Source organism: Poecilia mexicana, unplaced genomic scaffold (genome assembly GCF_051168715.1).
Source record: "Poecilia mexicana isolate PSO_F unplaced genomic scaffold, ASM5116871v1 scaffold_22, whole genome shotgun sequence".
Taxonomy (NCBI): Eukaryota; Metazoa; Chordata; class Actinopteri; order Cyprinodontiformes; family Poeciliidae; genus Poecilia; species Poecilia mexicana.
This window is the reverse complement of record NW_028263391.1, coordinates 2230853-2251747: the sequence shown is the minus strand read 5'-3', so window position 1 is coordinate 2251747 and position 20895 is coordinate 2230853. Positions and strand designations below refer to the sequence as shown.

At 39.3% G+C, this 20895-nt stretch overlaps 2 protein-coding genes across 6 annotated transcripts in view; both read right to left on the bottom strand.

The window, feature by feature from the left end:
* The window catches only part of dact1 (dishevelled-binding antagonist of beta-catenin 1), a 28147-nt gene extending 19138 nt beyond the window's left edge, over positions 1-9009 (bottom strand). The window contains exon 1 of the mRNA XM_015002961.2: positions 6315-9009. Within this exon, the coding sequence (XP_014858447.2) occupies positions 6315-6569 (255 nt within the window). The 5' untranslated portion in view covers positions 6570-9009. The remainder of the gene's footprint in view (positions 1-6314) is intronic.
* A 133-nt stretch (positions 9010-9142) lies between these two features.
* kiaa0586 (KIAA0586 ortholog) overlaps positions 9143-20895 on the bottom strand; it is a 38024-nt gene continuing 26271 nt past the window's right edge. For 4 of the 5 annotated variants that reach the window (XM_015002957.2, XM_088002838.1, XM_015002955.2 and 1 more), the window contains 8 exons: positions 20574-20761; positions 20343-20496; positions 19633-19783; positions 19302-19546; positions 17985-18037; positions 16501-16611; positions 16053-16197; positions 9143-9449 (listed from right to left, as the gene is read on the bottom strand). In XM_015002957.2, the coding sequence (XP_014858443.2) occupies positions 9289-9449; positions 16053-16197; positions 16501-16611; positions 17985-18037; positions 19302-19546; positions 19633-19783; positions 20343-20496; positions 20574-20761 (1208 nt within the window). In that variant the 3' untranslated portion in view covers positions 9143-9288. The remainder of the gene's footprint in view (positions 9450-16052; positions 16198-16500; positions 16612-17984; positions 18038-19301; positions 19547-19632; positions 19784-20342; positions 20497-20573; positions 20762-20895) is intronic. The other variant, XM_088002836.1, reaches the window with a different exon arrangement.

Below are 20895 nucleotides of genomic sequence, written 5' to 3'. Positions count from 1 at the left end.
AAGTGATCGCCTTACGAAATCTCCTAATTAGTAGTTAGACTTCATTAGTGGGTAATTTAATCTAAATCTAGATGCAGCTCTTCTGTTTCTGGCCTCAGAGGTTTGTTAGAGAACAAGCAGTGTCATGAAGACTAAGAAACCCAGCAGCGGGTCAAGGAGAAAGTCCTGAAGAAGTTTAAGGCAGAGTTAGATCTAGAGCAGCATTCCAAGGCTTGAACATCTCAGAGCTTTGATCAATCTGTCATCTGGACATGGAGAGCAGCAGAAAGGCCGCCCCCCCACAGAACCTTCCAGGAGGAGCGATAGTAGAAACTTGAAACTGAGCAGGAGGTTCACCCTCAGCATGCAGTCAGAGCCGGTTCAGATCAAAGCATAATCATTTGTTAAAATGCTCCAGATCTACATCTAATTAGTGGATCTGTGGCATGCAGTGAAGATTTCTCTTTTTGGACGCTCTCCATCCAATCTGAGCACGCTTAAATTGTTTTGCAAAGAATTATGTAGATGATTAAAACTGTGCTTCAGCTGCAGCTGGAGAGAAAGGCAGTGTATTGACTCAGAAGGACTGAGTAAAAGTGCACACTGCCCTTTTCAGATTTTTATTTGGAAACAAAATTAATCATTTCCTTCCACCCAATAATTCTGCGCTTCTTTATGTTGATCTGTGACTTGAAGATCCAGTTAAATATGTTGGTTTTCTGCCAAAATGCACAAAAATTCATGAGGTACCAACAGTTCAAGGCGTTGTGCTTTTTTCACCAGTTTAATGCGATTTTCACCAGTTTTCAGTAGTGATGTGCTGATTCTAACATTAACATGTAAAAGAACACAGTGGAAAATATAAATGTATAATATGTTTTGAAGATGAAAACAATATGAATGTAGTTTCCTCCATGCTGAGCTGAGCTGTGCTCTGACAACAGGACACACTACAGGCATCACGAGGGACACACTTTGTAATTGGGAAAGAAAATGGCAACCAGTCTGCATGATCCTGCTGCTGCTGAACTCGTGACTCCTCCAGTAACAACAACAAGAACGCGTTACCTACAGAGCTCACCGAGAGCAGAAGCTCAGACACGTCAGAGAAGATGACTCTGCTCACTAAAAACGTTACAGGAGTAACTCCTAACTCTGAACAAGATTGGTTCAGTGCCCAGTTATAATGGAAAAACAGCAGAAAGACATATTCTAATTTTCTGACAAGAGTGTTTTGAAGTTTTTTGTGTTAATGGGATATATGCTGGTGTGAAAGGCTGCCGTTATCTTCACTCAAACTTAAAGGACTAGTTCAGGATTGTTGAGGGAAGGGTCTGTTCAGAGGAAAGAAGCTGTTAGAATAGAATAGAATAGAATAGAATAGAATAGAATAGAATAGAACAGAATAGAAATACCCTTTACCTTCCCACATTGGGGAAATTCAGGTGTAGGTGACAGAACATCAACAAACACAAAGATAATAGTATCTAAAAATAACATACTCTGATCCAAAGGAATGTATGATTAAATAGTGTCATTTTTAAAAAGTATTCAAAATGAGAATTTGTGTATTTGTGCATTAAACAGTATGTTTTCAATATATGAAAATAAAACTGTACAAGCAGAAATGTGCTATTACCAGCAGAAAGGTCATTTAAATGAGTAAAATTGTGAAATGCAGAATGTAAACACTGACTTAGTTTGTTGGGAGCAGTGATGGCTGCAGCGTCTAACAGCTGCTTAGAGGAAGGATCTGCATTAACGCTCCTCTGTGCGTTTAGGATGCAACAGTCTGTTACTGAAGGAGCTCTCCAGTTCAGAAAGAGATTCATGGATGGAGGGGGAGACATCAATACCTTATCTGAATCACATAACTCTTCTATGTTTGTTTTTCTGTTGTTTTTGTTTAGTTTGAATCCAGATTAGCTGGTTACTGAGTCTGAAGCTTACGGCTAGTCAGACTTTGATTAAAGCAGATTTCCTTCATCCTGAAATCACTCAAATGTCAGAAATGTCTGTGGTTTATGTGAACACTAGAGATAGATGATAAAAAGAAATGTTTCAGTTCTATAAAAATGCTGATACAGAAGATAGTAAATGAATGTACAAATGTCAAAGTTACAGTCAACTGTTGACTGCTAACCTGACTTTGAGGAACTCAAAAAGTGGATCTGGAAGCGAGTAGGCGTAGCACCCGGACAGTTTATGGTAAACACATAATGTTCATGAAAATACGACTGAATCAGCAGTGAAGAAAGTTAACTGATTAAGTCATACAACGTGAACCACAGACTTCTAATACTGTGTGTTCTACACCCTTTACCCCAATACACACAAACTATATAAAACAGAGGCAACAAACTCTTCATGCTTTTTAACAGCCATAATCAGCTCCAGATTCCAGCGTACAGCGAGGAAGACAGGGAAGACTCCACAGATCAGAAACGAGCTGATGAGATACCAGACATTCTCTCAGGGCCATGCAGAGACCACTAAAGGGGCAGGTGCTCCAAAAAAAAAAAAAAAAAAAAGGCATATCTAACCGCATTCTAGGACAGAATATTAACAAAGCCACACAGCTTTCAGAGTTTAATAAACAATGATAAATTACAAAATTGTGAAATATACAATCAAAGTTAAGGAAAATCTCTATACAGAGCATACAACTATGCATATGTAAGATATTTTACTAGTAATGTCTTTCTGCAGGTCTATTTTGTTATAGGAAAGTATTGCAATATTCAAACCCGCAATTTAGCAAGATATGTAAATCGGAGCTAGACCACCAGACTTTGTCTTTACAGAATTACACTATTAAAAATATAAACAAGGGCACAATGTAACCTTTTAGTGACTGTAATCTATAAAAAAGCTGCCTGTTTGCTACACAGGCAAACAGGAGATGAAGATGGTCCATTCAGGAAAGCAGAGCTGCATCAAACTTTAACGTGGAACTTCAGAAAAAAAAAACAAAAGCAAAATTTGAATTGTTAATGCATGTCACCATGAGAAAAGCCTACTGAGTTTTGCTTAAAAAACTTTTTTTAAAATTAAAATCACACATTTTTGTCTCATAAAGTGAAAAAAATATTTGCAAAACAAACTTATTTGCGCATGTCAGAAATCTTTTCTTGATATTCTAAGTTTTTGTTTGACTCAAAGTTTTGTTTGTGATTCTCACATGACGTCATGGGCAGGACCCAAAATCACAACAAAAGATTTCTGATGTGCGCAAATAAAAGTTTATGTTTGGCAAATAACTTTAAGTTCACCAGACAAAAATTAGTTATTTAATTTTAAAAAAGTTTTTTAAACAAAATGTTTTGTTTTTAAAAAGAAATCATTACAATTCCAAAAGTTTTGATTACAATTTTATTTTACTTAACTGAGGTTAGTTGTTTTCTTTTTCATTGATAATTGGGGAAAAATTAACTGCATACTCTGCGAACCAGACCCTAAACTTACTTAAAGTCTGGATTGAGTTTTTTCCCCTTCATTAATGACACTTTTATTACATACATTATATCTATCATGGTAATTCAGGGTGAGTCATTTTAAATTCTAATTGAATATTCTTGTTGGATTTTTATTTAAGTGCTATTCTCTTTCAAGACACATTTACCTAACGCCAGAATAAATGCAATGTACATTATGCAGCAAAGGAAATTAGAAGATCGGACATTTATCCATTATGGAGATGATCGGTTTTGGACAGGCGATGTGGCTCGTATTGCATAAGCGACAATGAAGAATGACTTTTATCATTAACGATACAGGGAAGAAGCTTTTTTGTTATCTAGCTTTGCTAGCAAAGTCGTTAGTTAGCAGCTAGCTAATAGCACAACAACAACAGCCTAATGTCTGTATGATAAAAATACTGAATCGGTAGATGAGAACAGTTTTTCCTCACCTGGCTGTCTCCTCCCGCTCAGTAGTTCTTCAGAGAAAGGCAGACGCAGAGGCCTGTCAGTGTCTGTTGTATTTCATTACCTCTCTGCTCCGTGCTGAAGTAGAAACTATACAAAGTTCAACGTGGTTTTCCGTCATCTGACAAGTAGCAAGTCTACTCCACTTTATTCACCAAAAACTTTTTTTTAATTCACCAAAAACTGTTCTAATCTGGAACGTTCGCTACGTTGAGCTCCAGTTAGCCGCCTTATCTCACTGCGCGAGAGGCAACTGCTCGTGCGTCACGGGCAAAAGGTCAAAGGTAACAAGGTGACCGGCTTATTATGTTGTACAAAAAGAAAAAGCCCAACAAAAAAAAAAATTATAATTTTAGTACATGTTATTATGTGTCAGAAGAGGGCTTAGAAAATAATAATGCCAAAAAAAAAAAAATTGACCAAAAGGGCACTTGGGGGCAAGGAGCAAAAGGGGCAGGTGCTCAAGCACCCCCAGATCCCCTCTCTGCACGTGCCTGCATTCTCTGACAACGCTCATCCTGTTACATTCAGACATTCAATCCTAAAAACAACAAACAGCTGCTGTAGAGAAACACACAGCTGACGCGCTCGGTAAGATAAACCGGGTGGAATGAACTGAGACCCTGATGGCAGAGGCCAGTCCGAGAACTACAAAGTAGACAAGATAAAGTTGTAAACTGTTAGTGGATCGTATTCGGTGACGTCTCTCTCTGGCTTTCTAAGCTCTAGCAGTGCAGTGTGGTCATGCTGTTGTGTTAGCGACCTGATCAGGATGTGTTTGTTCTCACCCGATGACTCCTACTACTAATGGATGGGTGTGTGGGACATTTCCAAACTATTTAAAGTTCATCATTTTACAGCGGGGAACATTTGGGACAGCTGACAGTCTTCCCAGTAGTGTTTGACCCAATGAACCCATCCAGTAGGTTCATCTCAGACTCTGGACCTTTCACAGCACGAGAAATGTTACAGTTCATGACGATCTCTGCCAGCTTGAGATGGATCCTGTGTAGAACGCTATTATCAAGTATACCTTGAGATAACACTGTAACAAAACTCCTGTGAGGTGTGTCTTCTCTCACCCGTATAAAAGTTCATTTCATAATTGTTAAAGGTCAGTTTTATATATTTTCCAGCCACATAGCATAATTTTATAGGAGTCAAGTAACTATCTTAACTTCATTTGTTAGAAAAAATATTATACATACCAAATACAACTTAAAAGAAATTTTACTTCAATGTTCAACTCCTTGAAATTGGGAATGCATCTCTTTAAGAAACTCATGCTTTTTCTGAAACTGTGCCTCCAGGAAATCATCACAATATGGCTGCTCTATTAACCCTTTAACAACGTTTTTACCAGTCGCACTGAGAAGCAGCTCCTGCAATGATGCTAGTTCCACCAGATGTTGCTAATTGCTGCTAGCTAGACTGAAGGAGCTAAGTGGATGAGTCACATGGGAGGGCTGCACTGTGAGGTGGAAGCTTGGAAACTGCAGCGCCAAAGGTGAAGCTAACTCCACCCAGGCGTTTTAAGCAGCTGAGTGGTTAGCATGGAAATTAAAGGATTTCTCAAAGAATCAAATCAAAACTCCAGGTATGTTTTTGATGAGGTAATAACATTGTAACATGATATAAAGCTCAAAAAAGTCAATTTGACATGATACTGCCCCTTTAAGAGATTAACTTGTTGATAGTCAATCAGTTCTGTTTGCAAGGACAGACATTCAGACATTTTCTTTTACCAGCTGCCACTTTATGATCAGCCTCTCCGTCCTTACATACTTGGTGGAGGGATTATCTTTGTGATGCAACATAGTAACTGACATTTGCTGAAAACAAAGACAGAAGTAAGAAGCTTCTGCTCAAAGTTTGGTATTGGGTCATGGGATTTCTGGTTTGATTAGAGGACTGTGACAGTTCTGAGTCTGTCCTGGATTATCCTGAATGTGCAATGTGCTTTATGAAACCTGGTGGATGTGGAGGAGCAGCAGCTCAAGCTCCGCTCACATGGTTGGAGCAGCACCACTGCATTTAAACACTGATCTACTGTTCTACCATGCAGTTTCCCAACCTTAGCAAAGATTTACCAAACTTATTAACCAGAGGAAGACTTAACCTTTGGGAAATAAAAGCAAAAATAATCTTGAGTTTGGAGAAATGTAAAACAAACAAAAAAAGCACAACAGTTTCAAACTCTAACTAAAAGACAAAGAAAAATATCAGTTAAGAAGTTAGGAAAAAAGATGTTCAGCATGCTTTAATAAAATCTGAAGCCTTGAGATACTGAAAATGAAAACTGTACACAGGTAAAGTTAAAAGGCACAAAGTGATTAATGATCTTTGTCCTTCTGAGCCGTGCCTGCTGGTTAACGGAGCCTCTCTGCGGTGCAAACCGTGGGGACCTACCAGCTGTTTCCGCAGGACCAGGATGTTCTCCTCGCAGCTCAGCTGAGCATCGCACCGCGCCTCCTTCACCTCCTCCTTCAGGGCGCTCAGGACCAGCAGCTGCTGCCGGTGCCGCAGGTACTCCAGCTCTCCCAGCACCGACACCATGAGCTCCAGCCGTTCCCGCACGGAGCGCAGCCGTTCCCCGTCCGATGGCGCTCTGTGCCGGCCGCAGCGGCCATCTCCCTCCCGCCTAGAGGCTGCAAACAACGGCATGTCCAGCGGCTGTAGCTCCGTCTGCTCCCTGCAGCATCGGTGGTGTGTGGGGAATATATACCCACTGACACTCACCGAGCTGGCAAGACCCGATGCATAAACCCGAGCAGATCCCGAACCAGCTGGTGATTTAGCAGGAACGCGGGATCAAGTGGATTCCTTTATGCCCGTGGACCGTGGGTGGGAGGAACCGGGGAAACCACGGGGGGAAGCATCGCATCCTCCCCAAAGAAGGTCCTCCAGCAGCTCTGAACACTCTGACGCCGGACGTCTGGAGGACCACCCTAAGCCCCGCCTCCTCACAGACTGACACACCCACAAAGCTGATGTCACAAGCAGTTTTCAAGAACATCAAAATAAAACAAAATGGTATACATAAATGCAAATTTAGCAATAGCAAACCTTTGTTCTCTATCTTTATTAAAGAATTGAATATGTACATTAATCTCATTGAGTCTTCTGATAACTTAAAAGCCATAAAAACTATACACTTGTTACACAAATTTAATATTCTTTAACTCTCCCCAAATGACTTTCTCTTTGTTTTTTTGTTTGTTTGTTGTTGTTTTTTTTTTATTTAAATCCCCCCTGGCATATATATATATCCTTGTCCTTATATATATATATATATTATTATTTATTTTTTAATTTTCTTTTTATTTTATTTTTTTTGCTCTTATGTTGTTGTTTTTTTTCTTTAATTTTTTTTGCCTTTCACCATGCTATTTTATTGTATATATTTTTGCTTTTATCTGTCTGTTCTATTCTTTCGTTGATGTACAATGCTATTGTTTTAAAGATTACTAATAAAGACTAAAAAAAACAAAAAACAAAAACAAAATGGTGTATTTTTACCTAAATAAAAGTGAATTATCTGCATCTGTTTTCTTTTTTATTTAAATTTTATTCCCTTTATGTCTTACACAGAAGGGAAAGTAAAAGAGAACATGAGGAAATCTGTGAGTAAATTTAAAAAATTACCAGATACATAAAGAAAAAGAAAAAAAATTAGAAAGAAAACTAAATGAAACAATAACATAGTAAATAAAAATATGTATTTTATTTATTTATTTAGAACAGACAGAAAAGACAATCAAGAAAAAAGAAAACAAAATAAAATGGAATGAAACAAACTTAATAAAAATGTAAAACAAATTTTTCCACCCATGTGACATGCAAATTTTATATTTTCTGTTCTAAAAGGAGCAGGTAGAAGATATATCTTATAATGTCCTGCCCTTTTCCTACTTATCAGTTTATAAGAATGTATTTTAATTACAGAATATGAAAAATTAGAAAAAAATACATGAAACAAAAGTGGAAGGTAACATCTTTGAAAATAAAATGAAAAACTAACTACCGTCAAATTATTATTTTACACCATGTAATAAAATAACCTGGGGAAGTTCTTATTTTGTTTATTTTTGTTTATTTTGATGCATTATCAGGCATATCTGTTTCCAATTTTGGCAGGGTTTGCCTTCTATATTTCTGAATAGGATAGAAACGGGGAAACATGGATAATTAATCGTGGTGTACCACAAGTACAGCAGGAAATGATAAAGTTTGGACAGTTGAGCAGAAGAAATTCAAAGCAGGCATCCAACACCAATCCAAGGCTCCCATCAATGAAAGGGGTCACAATGACTGACATCATTAAAGTGCGCATTAAGTCTAAAAGAGCTAAATTTAAACCAAATCTCACTTTAACAAGCAAAGTATATTGTGCTGTAACCTAAATGTGGAATAGTTTAAAATAGTTTCCTTCTTTTGAAATAGCAACGGTGCAGTAATTATGTCCCCCACATTTGGTAGAAAAAGCAACTTGGACGTTGATCTGTAGCTACATGAAGTTAAGTAGCTGTTACTGAGCTGTGACAGAAAGCCTGGTCTTCCTACAGCTTCAGGGATCTCGGCGTATAACTTGAACTAGCTTCTAAGACTTATTTGCTTTCTGACTTGCGTACATTTGAGTTTCCTCTTTGTTTTGCTGAACATGTGCAGAGCTCTGTAGGCCTGAGATCAGTTCATTCTGCTCTGCTTCATTACGTTTAATCCTAGTTTGTGAGAACATCGATCTCTGCACATACACACAGGACCTCAGGGAACCAATCAACTGTCTGATCAATAGTTCTTCTCTTCCTGTGTTTTCTTGGATTAAAGGTTTTCTCCTCAGCCTAATCAGGATGAGGTCTCTCTGTGTCACATAACACTCAACATCATCCACTTCCTGCTCACCAGCTTCCTGATCAAATGCTAGTCTGTTTATTGTGAACAGGATTTTGTTGTGTTTTTTTCTCCTTTAAGGATTTTGGGTAGCCATGAAAAATCATCATCATCATCCATCACCATCATCATCATCATCATCATCACCACCACCACCACCACCACCATGTTGGTGACAGATTATTTTGTCAACATGCAGCAGCTTTTAAAATGAAATAAAATAAAAGCTGAGATCTTCTCTCTGGGACAATCCATTCACTTCCAGGTCAAATGCAGAAGTTACTTTAAACTAAATCTGATTCTTACTTCATGACTACTTTTGAAAATAAGTGAAAGACAACAAAATGTGTATTAAAAGTCAAATATGTAATTTTTAATTTGAAAGAACATAACATTTAAAACAATCAAACAGTTAATCACTCAAATTTACAAAAGTTAAAGGCTGCATGGAATGGTTCCAAAAAGTTAAAAGAAGGAAATCAAGAGAGTCTGATCAGAAGACGTCACTGGTGGAGGAGTCGGTGTCTGCATCCACTGACCGGTCGGTCTCCTCGTTGTCCTCCTCGTTTCTACCCTGGGCTCTACAGGTGGCCAGATGAACACCTGTCTTCCTTGCTCCTCCCTGTGGATTTTGTTTGTCCAGATGTCCAACGTCTAAGAAAAAAATAATCATCTTTATTGACAATAAACTGAGCAATTTCACTTGAAGGTCAGTGTTGTTCTAGAGTAGACAACCCACTCGCCTTAAAGTCATTATGTTAAGTAATTAAAGATGTACCCATAAATTTTTTTTATGTTTTGACATTAAACATTTATTTTTGTATTGTATACATGCAAATAAAAATTGGTTCCATTGAGCATTTTTGGGCTAATCTGAAGTTTTTCTTCAAGTATTTTATAAACATTTAAACTAAATAGAACAATGTAGGTCTCTAACATTTCTTGTGTTATTGACTCACAATTTTTTTTACACATTATAACTGCTGTTTGATTTCACTACACTAGAATATATTTTACATGCACTTAAGATCAACAGATTGTTACATATGGGTTAAAAATAATTAGTCTTTGGTGACTGTTAATCACCATACTGCCTCAGTTAAGGTCAGAGTTCATCATGATTCAACATGAAAGAGAGACTGAGGACGTGGAACTGTTTGGAAGGTGCTTGTTTTGTTACAACTGATATAAAACAGTATCCTGAAAAAAAATAAATAAAAAAAATAATAAAACAGTATCCTGGCAACAAGCAGCCCCTTGTTCTACGCTTTGCTTCCTGCAGAGGGTCTGGGCTTCCTGGAAGCCTCTGTTGAAGTTTGAATCGATTGGATCTGATTTGGGCCAAATGTTAGTGATTGGCCAAAATAGCTAAAATTTTAAACACAAACAGTAAACACTGTTTACAGTGTGAAGCAACCACCCCACACTACGAAGACAGAAGTCTCAAGCCCAATGTCTTTTCTGCCAGCAATGACCTGACTTTAAGTCATCAATACTGTGGAAGCATGGCCAAAATGGACTGAACGGTGTCATTCTCTTAATCCGCTGCCATTGGCAAATTACAGGCAGACTATAGTAGAAAATCAACATCATCAGAGCAATTCAGCTCAATGGGAGAAATCCCATCCGGAGCATTGAAGAGACATGAGAATCAAGCGGAAATGCTTAAGGAGGCAATGGCCATGTAATAAAACTGTATTTTAGAAAAAGAACATCATACTGTCTAACAGTGTAGTGAGATGGTCTGGGGCTGCTTTGCTACTTCATTGATGGAACCATAAATTCTGGTCTCTAGAAAGTCTGAATATGAATGTCTGACCAGAGGTTAGGTCTTTAAGCATAAGCTCACTGGGGGGAGCAGCAGGTCCACCTCTGAATGACCCAAAGAAACTAAATAGGGTGGTTTTTAAAGTTTTTTTTAAACTGTTTCTTCGCTGTTATTTATTTATTTTTTTACATAATTAAAACTATCCCATGTCCAGACTGTGTAATGAGACAGAAAATCTGAGCAGCTCTTACAACTCCTCCCAGTGCTACTACTGCCATCTTGTTTCAACAGTTGCATAGTTTTTTAACGATGACCAACCGCTTTGACGTCTTTTGGTCCGGTTTCCGAGCTCACCACAGAGCCCTCGTCAAACTGTTCAATGAACATCCACATAAATACAGACTGTGGAAGAACCACAGTCCTGGTTCTGTTGGACCTCAGCGCAGCATTTAACACTGTTGACCACGACATATTACTGGAATGACTGGAGAGTTGGGTCGGACTCTCCGGTCCAGTACTCAGTTGGTTATGAGTCTTACATAAAGAACAGGGATTTCTTTGTTTCTATAGGAAACTTCTCAGTGACGCAGACAGAGAGGTCATATATGGGATACCCCAAGGTTCAATCCTGGGACTCCTCTTACAGTCATATGAAAAAGTTTGGGCACCCCTATTAATCTTATTTATTTTTATCTCTAAATATTTGGATGTTTGCAACAGCTATTTCAGTTTGATATATCTAATAACTGATGGACACAGTAATATTTCAGTATTAAAATGAGGTTTACTGGACTAACAGAAAATATGCAATATGCATCAAAACAAATTTTGACAGGTGCAAAAATTTGGGTACCCTTATCATTTTATTGATTTGAATACTCCTAACTACTTTTCACTGACTTACTGAAGCACAAAATTGGTTTGGTAACCTCATTAAGATTTGAACTTCATAGCCAGGTGTAGCCAATCATGAGAAAAGGTATTTAATATGGTCAAATGCAAGTTGTTCTCCTATTTGAATCTCCTCTGAAGAGTGGCATCATGGGCACCTCAAAACAGCTCTCAAATGATCTGAAACCAAAGATTGTTCAACATAGTTGTTTAGGGGAAGGATACAAAAAGTTGTCTCAGAGATTTAACCTGCCAGTTTCCACTGTGAGGAATATAGTAAGGAAATGGAAGACCACTGGGACAGTTCTTGTTAAGCCCAGAAGTGGCAGGCCAAGAAAAATATCAGAGGCAGAGAAGAAGAATGGTGAGAACAGTCAAGGACAACCCACAGACCACCTCCAAAGACCTGCAGCATCATCTTGCTGCAGATGGTGTCACTGTGCATCGTTCAACAATTCAGCGCACTTTGCACAAGGAGAAGCTGTATGGGAGAGTGATGCGAAAGAAGCCGTTTCTGCAAGAACGCCACAAACAGAACAGCTTGAGGTATCCAAAAGCACATTTGGACAAGCCAGCTTCATTTTGGAATAAGGTCCTGTGGACTGATGAAACAAAGATTGAGTTGTTTGGTCATAAAAAAGGCGTTATGCATGGCGGAAAAAAAACACAGCATTCAAAGAAAAACACTTGCTACCCACTGTAAAATTTGGTGGAGGTTCCATCATGCTTTGGGGCTGTGTGGCCAGTGCTGGCACTGGGAATCTTGTTAAATTTGAGGGCCGCATGGATTCCACTCAATATCAACAGATTCTTGAGATTAATGTTCAAGAATCAGTTATGAAGTTGAAGTTATGCCGGGGATGGATATTTCAGCAAGACAATGATCCAAAACACCGCTCCAAATCTACTCAGGCATTCATGCAGAGGAACAATTACAATGTTCTGGATGGCCATCCCAGTCCCCAGACCTGAAAATCATTGAACATCTGTGGGATGATTTGAAGCAGGCTGTCCATGCTTGGTGACCATCAAACTTAACTGAACTGGAATTATTTTGTAAAGAGGAATGGTTAAAAATACCTTCATCCAGGATCCAGGAACTCATTAAAAGCTACATGAAGCGACTAGAGGCTGTTATTTTTGCAAAAGGAGGATGTACTAAATATTAATGTCACTTTTCTGTTGAGATGCCCATGCTTTTGCACCTGTCAAATTTTGTATTAATGCGTACTGCACATTTTTTTTTCAGTCCAATAAACCTAATTTCAATACTGAAATATTACTGTGTCCATCAGTTATTAGATATATCAAACTGAAATAGCTGTTGCAAACATCCAAATATTTAGAGTTAAAAATAAATAAGATTAATAGGGGTGCCCAAACTTTTTCATATGACTTTAATATGTATATGTAACCAAGCAGATGACATACAGCTCTACATTATGATGTCACCAGGTGACACTGAACCAACCCAAGCACTGAACAGATGCTTAGAACAGATAAGTATATGAATGTGCCAAAAATTTCTCCAGCTGAACAGAAACAGAACAGAAGTTATTATCTTTGGACTGATCTAGAGTCACAGTTTCGGTTATTACATCTAGAAACTAATGATCAGGTTTGAAATCTGGTTGTAGTGATGAACTCTGACCTGAACCTTCAGAGTCACATGAAGACAGTTACAAAGTCAGGCTTCTATCAACTGAAGAACATTTTTGTAGGATAGAATTAAAGGACTGATGTCTCAGTGAGATCTAGAGAAACTCATCTATGTGTTTATCTTTAGTTGCATTGATAACTGCAACAGTGTCTTCACACATGAACCTAACAAATCAATCCTCCAGCTACGGCTGATCCAGAACGCTGCTGCTGGTGTTCTGACTAAAACAAGGAAGATAGAGCATATTACTCCAGTTCTAAAGTCCTTCCACTGAGAGAATAGACTTTAAAATCCTGATGTTAGTTTATAAATCACTGAACAGCATAAAGATCTGCTGTTGTTGTATCAACCTTCCAGAACCTCTCAGGTCTTCTGGTTCTGCTCTCCATCCAGAACCACAACCAAACATGGAAAAGCAGCATTCAGCTTCTATGCACCACAAATCTATAACAAACTTCCAGAAAACTGAAAAATAGCTGAAACACAGAGAGCCTTTAAGTCCAGGCTAAAACCTTTTCCGTTTAGAGCTGCTTTTGAACCATAATGAATGGAATATTAACCAACACATTGGATGTGTACTTATGATTTCAATAATAGCGCTTGACAAAATGTAATGTCTGTTACTGCTTTTCTCAACTGTTGATTATATGACATGTTTATGATGTTTTTTAACTTTCTTGTTGCTTCTGATCAATCAATTAATCTTGATTGATCAGAAGGTATGTTCTGCTCCTGGTCAAAGCCAGAAGGAGGATCTTAACACTGTCAATCAATCTCGGGTATGTACTGCTAAACATGCTAAAGGTAGACAAACAACTTACTGCTCCAGGAAAACCGTTTATCTGCTGTTATCATGCTAACTAGCCTGAGCATTCATGGCAGATTCTGTTTTGGACAACCAGGTGTAATGTAGCAGACAGGGAAGGGGAGGCGGTGAGGAGTGCATACATGGGATTGATAGACAGCGCTAAGACCCTCCCTCTAGCTGTGATTGGTTGTTTCTGACAGAGCAGTGTGTTTGTTCAGGTGACAGCAGGTCCATGGGGAGAAGCCAGAGGAACTTGATTTTATCACAGATGATCTGTCTCATATTACACTGTCACGACATGGTGATAATTTTAACAAATATGTAAAAAAAATAAAATAAAATAATGTTTTACATATATTAAAGTTACATACTGCAGCTTTAAAGTATGGACTCAAATCTGTGAAAGAACTTCAAACAGGCCGATCATGTTAGAAAGTCCATGCTTGCTGAATTAAAACAATCCTGCCAGGGAATTTTGGGGAAGACTTTACCAGGAAGCTATTAACAAACTGCTGTACAGGATCAGGACTCTGAAAGCCGAGCTGGGTGGGCTCTGAGTGTGTGGGGGCAGGGAGCGCGTGCTCTGGGCTGGCAGCATCAGCGGGAACCGGGGAAATGAAGACGAGCCTTTCACAGGCTCCATAAGCTGAACGGAAACCGAGTTGGGCAGTGAAAGGATAGAGTGTGCAGAGAGTAAAGCTGAGGCCTCTGGAACACAGGGCTCAGTGTGCTTCAGCGCCGTCCTGCACAGCCACAGAGGCAGAAACACAGGCATCTGCACAGGTAACATCCACGTCTTTAAAAACACCTGATGGCAGAGCCGGACCAAACGCTGGAAAGATGACACAGAAGACTTCACAGACAGCAGCTCAACAAAGGAAAAATCTATTCATTCATTTGAGTCTTTTTCTGCTTACTCTCAGAGTCTCTATGGCAACATAGCAACAGTAGAGCCCTGCAATAGTTGGACTCATTTTCATGAAGAACATGTTAAAAAGCCAAAGGAAAAACTATCTGTCTTTAACCTGGTTCTTATAGGTTTTAGTATTTAGTCCAGCAGAAACTGTTGCTATGCAACAGGTCTGCAGGTTTCTGTGATTATCATCAGAAAATACAAACATACAGGGATACAGTAACCTCTGCAAAGAAACACACACACACCAAGCTGTCTGACTGCCTAAAGAATAATACTGGTAGAAAATTGCAGAAGTGCTGAGCTGGTAGGTGTGAGATCAGACATGCTTCCATGACAACCAGAGACTGAAGATGAAGCAGAAACATAATAAAATGTGTTTTCCACACAGCTAGTTGGCAGAAAATGCTGATGTGCAAAGTTTTCAGAAACAGCTAAACACTAATGTTATGCTTTTCCCCTACATAACATTAGACCTGCAACACGGAGCAGTAATTGGTTTAAGCTTCTAACCTTTACTTCATGTGACACCACCAAAGATTATAGCTCAGAACTCTTTCAGGCTACAGACGAATCGGTTGTGCTGAGCACCAACCATATACCAAAGCAATCTCTTCAAAATGGATATTAATAAATTTACATAAGGATTGAACGGGATGCTGAACTCTGGCTCTGGTGTTTAATTGGATGTATCCAGTAGAGCAGACTGCTACCAGTCTCTTTCCCAGAAATCAGCACCTCACCAAAATAATAAGAGTGCTACAATTTTTTTGGCCAACATTTTTCTATTTTTTAGACGTAGAAAACCAAGGCTGATCTAGATGTTTGGGGTTGAAGAGACCTTCTCTGTTCGCCAAATTTAAGAAATTTAAAGCAGAAAGAAATTTTAGGGTGTCCTAATTTATACCTTGTCAGATGTTGCTTCTTTTTTTTAATTTACAAAAAATGTAAAAGATCTTTTCTGTTTTTTTTATTTTTTATTATTTCCTCATATTATTAGAACTCTACCAGTATTTTAAAAATCCAGGTTGTCGTCTTATATTTTTTCGACTTTGTAAACGTTAGACAACAAAACGAAAGTCCTTCCTGTTTCTCCAGACTGAAGGTAACAGTCTCACTCATAAGGAGGTCTATGATCCCACTCAGCAAAATAATATCATGTATTTTGTCACAACTATGACCTCACCAGCCCAGACATACTGTACAGACGTTCTGACCTTCAGGCTGGCTGATCTGTCCGCAGGCGGAGCTTTGATCCAGTCCCGTCAGGTCTCTGGTCTGGTTCTGAGGTTTTGTCGGCCCGCAGTCTCTCACCTCCCCCACACTCACCTCGTCCTCCATCTCCTCCCTCCCCCAGGAGCCCTAAAACATGGCAGGTCAAAGGTTACAGAGCGTGAATGTTTAACACCCTTCACTTACCTCCTATTCTCAGTAATAAAATGTACCATAATCACTGAAACACTGAGCTGTCCATCAACTCAAAGTAAAAGTAATAACCTTTGCGAAAAACTTCAGAAGTTTTATTAGGTTTTCTACTAGGGTGGAATTAGATTTTTAGGGTTAACAGTGAAATCCTCGAGATTTCTTTAAACAGCCTGATAGTATGCAAGTTAATGTTTTCAAATGTGCTTGACCCTGGTTTTAAAGTGCAACTGGTCAGCAAACCTCAGGCTGTGGCCTCTGTCCTCTGTGAGCGACACCCTGATCCATCTTGGTCAACAGGGTCAGCAGAATGCTACGACCTCCAACCTGTTCTACAGTGGACGAGTCAAAGGCCTGCAGGATGGACACAGAGGGACAAAACAAACAGGCTCTTAATGACTTTAATCCAAACAGCTTAGGAAAAGTAAATGACTTTAAATAAGACAAATCAGTTCAAATGAGAAAACAGAAAAACTTTCCATTTTGTCAAGTGCCATCATCAAACTCATCAATACATGTCGAATATTTTGGTCAATGTTCAATTATTATGTTTCAAAAGCAACTCTAAACTCCAAGGTGGGTTTTTAGTCTGGATTTAAAGGAAACTCAGTGTTTCGGCTGCCTTGCAGTTTTCTGGAAGTTTGTTATAGATTTGTGGTGCACAGAAGCTGAATGCTGCTTCAGAACCAGAAGACCTGACAGGTCCAGAAGGCTGATGCAACAACGGCAGATATTTAATGTATTGTGGTGCTAAACTGTTCAGTGACTTCTAAACTAACAACAGTATTTTAAAGTCTATTCTCTTAGTGGAAGGACTTTACAACTGGGTGATGTTCTCTGTCCTCCTGGTTTTGTACAAACCTCTCTGTCTATACATGATTTATGTTTGTAGAGATGGAGATGCTAACGCTGACAACAAATGGTGGATGAATTGTGATACAAAAAGAATGAAAAGAGTTGTGGAAAATGTGCATTATCAATGTCATCAGCAATAATTAGCAGAGGTATTGAATTACATATTTTCCTGTGGTCATGCAGCCCTACTATCCTTACTGTATGTAAGATTCATCATGGATATCATTATGTTTGATGCATATCAGCACAAACAGGCATGTTGGAGACAATTATTGACCTGACTATGAACTCTAGTGTCAAATGTAAAGATGGAACCAGAGTGGGCCATGGACAGAACAATGACCCTGAAACAGCAGTAAATAAGCAAGAGAATAGTTGAAAAAGGAAAGAATCAATTCTTGTGAGTTGTGCAGAACCAAGTCTGCAAATCTCAAGAAGCTGAAGCAACGTTGGAAAGGAGACCGGACCAAAATTCCTTAAAATCCCGGATCAGTTGAGTTTTTGTTGTTCTAAACACAAAATAACAGCCTTATTTTGGGCAATTTTGTTTAAAAAAATGTGCAGATTATAAAAAAAACTCTTTATGTTATTGTCTTACTGCTGATACCAAAATCACAACAGCTCATGGTGGCTAGAGGTAAAAAGAATAACATATTGTTTGACATGTATTGATGATAATATGATGACACTCAATGAAATTTGTTACTGATTTTCTCAATTGTTGACTGTGTAGTGTCTTTTTGTATTTTTATGATGCAAAGCACTTTGAACTGCCTTGTTACTGAAACGTGCTATGATTGATTAATTGATTAATTGATCAGTGAGAATTCAGAGGAGGAAGTGATCCCACAGTCCAGGCATCGACTACTCACCATGTCTTCCACCTCTTGTAGCGAGCTGGAGAAGCTACAGACTTCCTCCTCTTCTGAAACATAAACAGATCAAAATTACAGCAACAAGCGAACACAGCTACAGGAAAAGGATCAGAACTCATTTCACCATACTGGATTTATGAAACAAACAACAAAAACCACAGGAAATATTACCGAGCCACCTTCTAATCTGTGATTTAAAAACAATTTTTTAAAAAAGAAAACAAAAAAATTAGTCACACTTCCCTTTAATCTCTTTCTGTGCTCTGTTTCTGAGGTATAAATAAAATCTTCTGCCAAAAGCAAAAGCATTTATCAATTTTATGACGATGCAGTTTTTGTGGCAATGAAAAAAGCTGGAATATCAGTCTGCTTCATTTTTTCCTCAGGAAATTAAAAAGATCTGGAGCAAGGCTCTGCTGGGACACAAAGACCTGTCAATGCTTTTGAGGAAAAAAACAACAATAAATAAATAAATTGTTGATTATTGTTTATTTCATTACATTTATTCCCAACTATCTATAAGTTTGATAAAGTCATTTTGACAAGTTTATTTGTTAATTATTTGCAATGCTTCAGATCTAAAAGGAAAAATCGTTTATGATTTTTTTCTTTCCTAAACAAAAATCCTTAGAACTGGTTAATCTTTTGTTTTTGCAAAGTATGGCAACATCTTCATCCTCTCACCATGGACATAAATGACACATTAATTCTGGAACACACAGAATTAATGTGTCCCAGCAGCTTCCAGCTGCTGATGGGCTGAACCTTTAAACTCATTTTTATTCGTCAGTCCTCAAATATCCAGCTAGAGCCTGAAGCTAATTTAAGGCTAGAAAACAATATGAACCGTTTTTTTCATAAAGGGAAGATGGACCTGGTTTATGAGGTGAGGTCCTGGACATAAGTTCCACAAAACGTAACGTGATGTTGCTGCTAGGAGTGCACCGATTTATTGGTACAGATTTCCTTCATTTTGGGAGATCAGAGACCAGCTGATAGCTACATGTGAAGCTGGTCTTTTCCCCTGATCTTATCTACCTCAGCAGAGGTCTAAATGTCAGCCACTGTCCTCTTCTGCTCTGCAGTGATAGAGGTTTGACTGACTGATCCACTATTAGGTCATGTCTGCATGTTTATAGTTAACAATAATGACTCCAATGTTGCCAACTCAGCCACTTTGTTGCTATATTTAGTGACACTCAGACAAAAAAAAAATTGGTTTCGGACAAAATGGGAATCAGCAGGCCAGGCTTTTTAAAGATCAGTAATCAGTCCAAAAACAGCAGTCGGTGCAGCCCTAGTTGCTGCTCGTACCTGTCAGAGGGGCCAGCTGGTTGACACTGATGAGTAACTCTCCCTCTGAGATGTGTTTGAGTGCAGCTTCGGTCTCTGCAGTTACAGCGCTGCTACTGCTGCTGCTGGAACTGCTGCTGCTGCTGGAGCTACTGGTTTCCAGATGACTGGGAGGAGGAGCAGGACTGGGTTCTGCTTGAGGAGGCTGGGACTGAGCAGGAGCGGGGCTGCTGACCACCGGCTCCTCCTCTGCTACAGACAGCGCCCTGATGGAGGAGAGAGGATGGAGTTTGACGAGCCACGTGATCTCAAACACTTTCATCTTGACGTGTGTGTGTATGCGTGCACATACAGAGGGTGTTTCTGTGACTCCAGCTCTTCCAGCTTGTCCAGTGAAAGTTGTGAGTCCCCCTGTGAGGCTGGGGTCGGGGCCTGATGAGCAGCAGAGGAGCTTTCATCGGGCAGACAGGGTTCTGGTGTGGCGGCCGGTGTAGCTACAGGTTCTGAGGTTACAGGCGGAGGAAAGTACATTAATGCATGATTGTAATCAAGTATTATCCTGACCAGAATAATGTTACATGTATATCAGATTATAGAGAGATAAAAAGGCCGTCATCATGGTTTGATCAGGCTGGAATGGGTAACAAGGAGATCTAAAAGAGATTACAACAAATGTGTGATCAGCTTCCACACAAGCCTGTAAACAGATTACAGGAGGAGAGCAGAAAGACTATAAATCTAGACTACACAGTAACCATAAACAGACTGGACTGGTTTTAAAAATGTTATCAATGTAATTTGGGCTGAAATCAGATTGTAGCTGAAGATTTGATTAAAAACACACTCCTATGAAATGTAAAAACACCCAGTTGATGACACTGTAAAAAGCTTTAAAATAAATTCTAAAGATCTAGAAGATCCAACAATCAACTCAGTGGGATTGAGATACATTTATTTGTAGCCAAATCGCCTGCAGAAAGTGATGGTTCTCCTACTGTTGTCACCAGGGCTCCACTTAAAACATAAGATCAATACTACTATTAAAGTCTGCTGCTGACAGACCTGGAGCTGTGACTGGCTGAGGAGAGTCCTGGGGAACTGGGCTGGATGGTTCAGATGGAAGAGGAGTGGCTGCTGGGGTGGAGTCTCTGCTGAGCTGGGGCCTGCTGGGTGGAGGTGATGGGACTGGTGTCGGGACCAGTGGAGCTGCTTTGTCCTGGTGCAGAAATGTGGAACATAAGGAGGTAAAACAACAGCTCACATCATGTCAGGGAGCTGAGGAGTTCTTAGTACCTCCTGATCTTCTGACTGCGGTGCTTCCGGTCCTGGTTCTGGAGCCGTAGACACTGCTCTGGTCTGGGACAGCATCTGGGCCACGGTTTCAGTCAGAACCTCGTTCACCAGCTGCCTGATCAAAGCCGAATCCACCGAGACGTTGGCGTCTACGAAGAGCTGCAGACCTCCACCTCCTGCTGCTTCCACTGCAAACAAACGGCGGGTGGAGACAAGACGTTCATCACAAGTTAGGACAGAAACTCACCATGAAACCCGCATTATGTAATAATATCAGCCTTCAAAATGTAAAACTAACTTATGCAAAATGTCATAAAATCCT